Here is a 6,908-nt window from a genome sequence, read left to right as displayed (position 1 = left end):
AGTTCACAGTGAGAAGAGGCAGAAAAAATGAGAGAGAGGGGATGTAACAAGCGAGAAAGAAAGATCCATTGCATTTACATGGCAGACGCCTTGCAGCTGAGCCACCAGGAGAGCCCAGAACATTCCCTTTTAGAGAATAAAACTAATATTAGACTACATTATAACCTGACAACTCATTTCTTGAAAAAAAAAAAAAAGAAAACATATCAACATATCCCTCTCTCCCCTATCTTCCTTTTAAATCACATCACCCTCTCCTATATCTTTCTCCTCCTCTTGCACTGAAATATGTTGTGTATTAACAACAAAAACAATCTACTTTTTGTGGCTTTGAACCTTGCATTGCTCTCTAATGGTTGCTTGTAATGTTGACCATCTATGAATTTAAAATTCTTCTTCTGGTGCATTCAGTATAAGTCGCTCTAGAAAAGGACATTAAATAAATACCTGAAATATAATTGGTAATTGTAAAATATATGTGTACATTTCTGGCACTGAAAAATATAGGCCTAATATTTTTGCTTTTGCTTTCCATCAAATCCACCTAAACCTTACAGCTGAATGCACTGACACCCAGCTGTATCAGACCATGATGTCATCAGAGCCCTTTTTCCATCCTCACCTCTGGGTGGCGCTGCTGTGAATTTAACAAGTTTTTTTTTTACTAAAGATTTTATCTGTTTAACGAGACACCCGATGGCAAAACAAAGATTTTTAAAGATAGAATTAGTAGCTTCCGACTTGATATACAGGCGCACATAGGCTATGTCAAAATCCTCATAAATGTAAACAACAAAAAACAGAAACCTTATAGATGAAATCACAGTAATCAGATCCTATCAGTCCAACTCTCACTGCACTTTATAAACCACATTACCAATATTTAGCCTAACTGCAAACCTACAATAGGCTAACGTTATGTGTAGGCTCTCCCTGTACACAGAAACATTAGCACAGCTGGGACAGAAAGCATTCATAGAAAATATTTATTGTGACTTTGTTGTGTTTTCTACAACAAATCAAAAATCTAAAAAGAAACAATTTTATATTATCAATTTGATAATTCTACTGGCTAAATTTCATATCCACAAATGCATGTTTTCTAATAGGAAACCTCTTTTCTCTGTGTTCATAAAGGAATCCGAACAATAGGCCTATATTAAAACCATAAAATGTTCATCTAATTTGAAAGCTGTAAGAACTTTGGATCCTTGTCATACTTTCAGTGTTTGTATAAATCTCCACCCACTCTCTCATGTTCTTTTTGTTTATTATGAGCATACTGTATACTATTGCTGTATACTATTCATATATGCTGTGTGTTGCTTAATAAAAATTATGATTAAAAAAACAAAAAAACAAGACCGCACTATCAAAGAGGAGAAAGACTGAAATTTCGTGGTGTGTTGGTGATCTCGTTTTGAAAGATCTTGCTTTTTTTCCCATATTGCATTGCAAAATTTTTCCACTTCCTCTTTCCGCCATATTGCAGAACCGGTAAGGTCTCCTCTTCGACTGTCATCTTCAATCTTTTCAGTATCTAAAGCATCTAAATGTTAATTTGGCCATTTATGTGATCATGTTAAAGCACAACTATATAGTAATGACATGGGATGATTATCGGCTCGATCATGAAAACTATTTAATCATATTTCGGGTCCAAATTTCACGTCCCGGTCTCCCTGGCCTTGGGAGTTAGTGCGATCAAGGCGCCTCGTTAACTGTTAGCTTTGCGCTAAAGTAAGTGCCTGTCCAATTGAAATGAGTAAACCCACGAAGCCTCCTGTTCATGTTAATGTGATGCGTATTTTGCAGACTATCGACACGTTATAGGTCACAGTGTGTGTAAATGTCTATCAGTTCCTTTTGCTAATCAAACGTAGCCGACGTTAGCCAGGCAACTTTAGCCCGACTGTCTGTCTGCTGGTGAAGGGCCATGCTCTGCTGGGATGCTACGGGTTTTATTTGGGGAAGCAAATGTTCCCACTCTTGAATACAAATTAGCATTACGTGTTAATCTAATACATCGTTAAATTGCTAATAAGCGGTTCTGATAAGTCGACGTTTCGTGTCTTCGGTGATGCTAGCCGGGGTTTGCTAACAGGGCAGATGTTCATCGACCACCATTGTTTCCCATCCAGGAGGCTACTGGGACTGTTCCTACAAGCTCGACCACCTCTAAGTTAACACTTTATTTTTTTTTCTCTTTCTCTTTTCTCTCCAGGCATCATGGTGCGCATGAACGTTCTCGCGGATGCGCTTAAAAGCATCAACAACGCTGAGAAGCGTGGGAAACGCCAGGTCCTCATCAGGCCGTGCTCTAAGGTTATTGTGCGCTTCCTGACCGTCATGATGAAGCACGGTGAGTGACTGCTTCTCTACAGGGTTGTGTGACTGAGTGGCGGGCTGGCATCTCTACACACAAGACCACAACAAGCTTATCAGTTTAAATACTCGGTCAGACAACAGTGGCAGGCTTTGGGTTCAATCAAGGGATTTTCTGCTCTGTTATCAGCTGAAAGGGATGCAGAGTGTACAAGAATGTGTAGCTGTTCAAATCATGGACATGTCAGCTCCTGGATGTAAAGGTTCCCTAAGGGGCAATAATGGCAAACCTGATTAAGATATTAAGCTCAACAGTTAAAAGAAAACTGAATCTGATATTGCTATTGAGTGTCATACTTCAGTTTTGGTTCTTAGAATGTGTGCTTTAACTCCTCCAGGTTACATTGGTGAGTTTGAGATCATTGACGATCATAGAGCCGGGAAAATCGTCGTCAATCTCACAGGCAGGCTGAACAAGGTAAAGTGAAAGAGCAAATGGTGTGTGGAAGTGTTGGGGACAGTGAGTTAACCCTGAGGCAGTTTTAAATAATGTCTCAGTAATGCTAACCATGTTTCAGCTAGTTATGGGGTCTCCACGTATAACTTCAATAATCTAATTTCATGAATGCTCTACCAGTTGTAGCAGCAACCCCCTCAGGTCAAAGTTGAGTTTCTCAGTCCCTTCCAAGAGTTACCAGACTTAAATGTATTTATTTTATGAGATACTGTCCTCCAAAAGTATTCCATTAAACAATTCCTAACTTGAGCTGAATGCCTGTGGTCACCTTGGTGATGAGAGGCAAGATGGCAACATGACGTTTTACAGGAGATGTGTTGCATTTGCGTTTTTGTTTGGAGTTGTTTTATTGGAATGTTTTCAGAGTACAGCTGCTTGGAGAGTTTTAGGTAAATACATACATAGGTTCTTAACACTTGAAGGGAATTGAAAATTGACTTGTAGCTGAGGGGAAACCGCCATGACAGTTGCTTACAATATACAAGCTGTAGCCACTGTAGGCTTTCTTGTTTTTACATGTGGAGTGTAATCCCGTGTTTTTCTTTGTCTTTCAGTGTGGCGTGATCAGTCCACGTTTTGACCTCCAGCTCAAAGACCTGGAGAAGTGGCAGAACAACCTGCTGCCCTCAAGACAGTTCGGGTGAGAGTCACATCCGCAGAGTCTCTAGTTTACAGCTTTGAGGGAGAGCCAGGAGCCGACTGTGGTAGCTCAGTGCCTGGGACGGCTGTAGAGCAGGGATGTAGTTAAGAACAAACTGGGAATAACAGTTTAGTGATTTGTTGCTGACTTTAGAATTGTAATGGTATTGCAGTCTTGCTCTTGGAACAGTGAGGTACTGCAGCGACCTGATGGTTTGCTTAACTTGTCTGCTTTATTGATGCTGGCTTTTGCCCGGCCCTCCAGCATGGGTGACACGAGGGAATTGGATTTTATTTGGTGGTTTGCTTGGAGATTCATGGTTATTGGGCATGTTTGACTACTTGGATTACCCAAAATTGATGTTGAATCAACTTGCAACATCTGTATATATTTTTTAGAATGGACAGTGCACATTAACTGGCAAAGTTATTTGATTTTAGTTAAATAAAAAGCATAGCTCTGCCTAAAATACACAGCTTAACGGTACCTTGATTAAAATAACTAGTGCAGTGCCCATGCGCCCCGCTGCTGCACAGAGCGCTGTTAACTTGTTTATTCAAAGTTTATTAATATTGAACGTGTTGCGTGTCCAAATTGAACCAAATCGGACACTGCACTTCCTTGGGTCCCCAGCAATACACCCGCTAAGTGTGAAGTCGATCGGACGAACGGTTCTCGAGATATGCGACGGACACACACACACAGACAGAGATTCCTTGCTTTATAGTATGATTATTGCTAATGATTTTGATCAGTAGTGGATGGGGCGGGGGTCAGTGGGGTAGAAACTGAGCTGTACCGGGCCATTCAAACGGAGTAGCTGCCAGTGAGACCCATGGTTGAATCTGTTTTAAAAAAGCGTAAATTTTGACTGTACAATTCATGCCGCTATTTGATTTATGGGGAGAAAAACATTTTAACTGCCCATCCGTGATGGTTATCAAAACAAGTCCTTTCATGCATTGCTTAGGCTATATAAGCAATACCTGCTTTATTGTAAGAGGCTTGAACTCGATGTGCATATGGAGCGGCTTGCTTAGTGTGTTTTATCTGTTAACTGCATGTGGTATTGCTTGGAGAATGAACAGTATGTTTCTTGAAATTTTGGTATTGGCATGATCAATTTGATCTTTTGTAGAATAAAAATGAAAATTCTTTTAATTGTCCAATATAATAAATATTAACATTTATAACATTATGCAAATATTGTGCAAGTGTAATAGAATTTGTGATTTAAAGCACACCTAGAAAAAAAATGTGGTGGAATATTGTTGAGCTGGGAAACATTTTTTTTCTTGATGGAACAATCAGAAGTGATGTAGAAGCAGGTATGGCGTGTAGACAGTACGCATTTCAGAATAATGGTTTGCTTAATTCTCCACTAATTGTCAACAACAGAGTGAGATCTACTGATCTATTGCTGCTTCCCAAGACTATTTTCTGCTTATGGATATAGACGGCCACATGCAGTCTTAACCGAGTATTAAACAGCCCTACTTTCGACCTCAGTTGCACTCAGCACTTTGCATTTTTTACTTGGCGTTTGTGCTTTATGAGACGGGATATAGCAGAGACAAAGGATTGACATGCAGCAGAGGTCATGAGCTGGACTGGAGCTCAAGATGTAGAGTATAAGGTGTTTGTCTTAATCTGCCGACCAGAGTGTCGCCCCTCGTGTTCCACGTCCGTTCCTTCTTAGCGGTTGAAATGGGGTGCCGCTACACAGCCGATTAACTGTGTCAGTATGAAATGGAGGTTGTAAAATATTGATGCAATCAAGCCCCATAATTGAAAACTAAAAAAAAGCCCATTCCTTTTTAAATGGGATGCGGTTTAATCAGAGGAACTTGATGGTAAAATTTGAGGTGATTACAGTGTGGCTTTTTGCTGTTTCAAGCCCATACAAGGTAATACAGGTGTGATTTCTGCTTTGTGGAATGCCTGCATACATTTTAGTCCACTACAAGCTAGAGTTGTAATAGTTTTGCATGTGTAGCTTCTGAAACAACTTGCATATCCACATGTAATCTGGTGCTGCAGTTTGTGGTAATGTTGTGTATCAGACTGCACTTATTCATTGTGTTCATATGGGAATTTACTGTACAAGCACATTAGGAGTATAATGTATGCTGAGTTGTTGTATCTTACTGATGGACAAATGTTTTTGTAATTTCATGTGAAATATTTCCTGATACTGTGAGTCTACAATTTGAAAGGCCATTGGGAATTAGCAGTATCAAACCCATTAACTCATTCTAAATGCAATGTCAAGATTTTTTTTCATTGCATTAATATATCACTGATTAGTTGGTCCATTTTGAGACTTCATGGTTTCTATTCCTTGCCCAAGTTGTACATCAGAAGCAGAGGAGATGGAAAGTCATGCAGTGTACCATCTGAAAGCTGCTCATAGGGCCGCACAGCAGTGGTTCTGCACAGAATGTTTATTTTGTAATTTTTCCATTTCAGGCTGATTAATTGTTGGAACATGATGAGACTGCAGATAATTATTTCACAAACATATGTTTATGAAATATTGTCGATTCCATAAATGAGAATTTTCTGGTAGAAAATATAGAAATCAATTTAGTATACTTTTTTGTGGTTGACACATTACAGTATCTGAAGTTAGACATTTAGAATCATTAGACAATCTCACCCATATCTTCATAATGGGTTATTTCCCTGCTTATTCCTGTTGCAGTTGAAGCTTGGGTTGGATTCAATAGTTTGTATCGAATAGATGGTGGAATTTGTCTTTACATTGTGAAAGTGACAGTTTCAGTTAATGGGTGTGTGTGAAGGATGTTGAGATTTGAATACCCCACTTAAACTGCTTCTGTCTATATGTGACAATGTGACATGGATTCAACTGAGGTGTATCATACCTTGTGTTTTGTCTCTGCAGATACATTGTGCTGACCACCTCAGCTGGCATCATGGACCATGAAGAGGCCAGACGGAAACATACAGGAGGCAAAATCCTTGGATTCTTTTTCTAAAATGTAAAGAACTGTGCAAATAAAAAAAAACAACCACGGGAAAGCTTGTAGTGTGCTGTGGACTTATTTCATAGTGAGGAATGTCTTTTTGATACTTATTTTTATTTATTTTTTTAAAGGTTGCAGTTCTATTCAATGGTGGAATATTAAACACAAAATGCTTTGGAGAAAGTGCTAGTTGTTTTGGTTCTGTCAGATATACCAGTTTCCTTAAGAGCTTGTCTTTACAATCTTGACCCAAGGAACAGCACTTTCTGTCCTTTTAACACTTAAAGTAGTTGTTAGGAAGAATACGCTGGTCACAAGGATGTGATGGGAATGTTCATACCATGATACCATAGTGTACAATTTCTCGATCCCATTCATATTCAGTAGAGTAATATCAGTCCAGAAAGTCAGACCACACAAACGGAAGCACTGCCTA

At 39.2% G+C, this 6,908-nt stretch overlaps 1 protein-coding gene across 1 annotated transcript; it reads left to right on the top strand.

Annotated features, from left to right (window-relative positions):
• Positions 1 to 1,469: 1,469 nt before the first annotated feature.
• rps15a (ribosomal protein S15a) lies at positions 1,470 to 6,527 on the top strand. The gene is made up of 5 exons (XM_071913923.2): positions 1,470 to 1,497; positions 2,225 to 2,362; positions 2,724 to 2,803; positions 3,397 to 3,482; positions 6,391 to 6,527. Exons 2-5 carry the CDS (start codon positions 2,230 to 2,232, stop codon positions 6,482 to 6,484), a joined length of 393 nt encoding a protein of 130 aa, XP_071770024.1. The 5' UTR covers positions 1,470 to 1,497; positions 2,225 to 2,229; the 3' UTR covers positions 6,485 to 6,527.
• The last annotated feature ends 381 nt before the right edge of the window (positions 6,528 to 6,908 follow it).

Source organism: Centroberyx gerrardi, chromosome 3 (assembly GCF_048128805.1).
Source record: "Centroberyx gerrardi isolate f3 chromosome 3, fCenGer3.hap1.cur.20231027, whole genome shotgun sequence".
In the NCBI taxonomy this organism is placed as follows: Eukaryota; Metazoa; Chordata; class Actinopteri; order Beryciformes; family Berycidae; genus Centroberyx; species Centroberyx gerrardi.
Note: the sequence above shows the minus strand (reverse complement) of the source record. Positions and strands in the feature narration are given on the sequence as shown.

Coding starts and splice junctions, on each gene's coding strand:
- rps15a (XM_071913923.2), top strand. CDS start 2,230: ATGGTGCGCATGAACGTTCTCGCGGATGCGCTTAAAAGCATCAACAAC. Junction 2,363..2,723: donor GACCGTCATGATGAAGCACG/GTGAGTGACTGC, acceptor TAACTCCTCCAG/GTTACATTGGTGAGTTTGAG. Junction 2,804..3,396: donor TCACAGGCAGGCTGAACAAG/GTAAAGTGAAAG, acceptor TTTGTCTTTCAG/TGTGGCGTGATCAGTCCACG.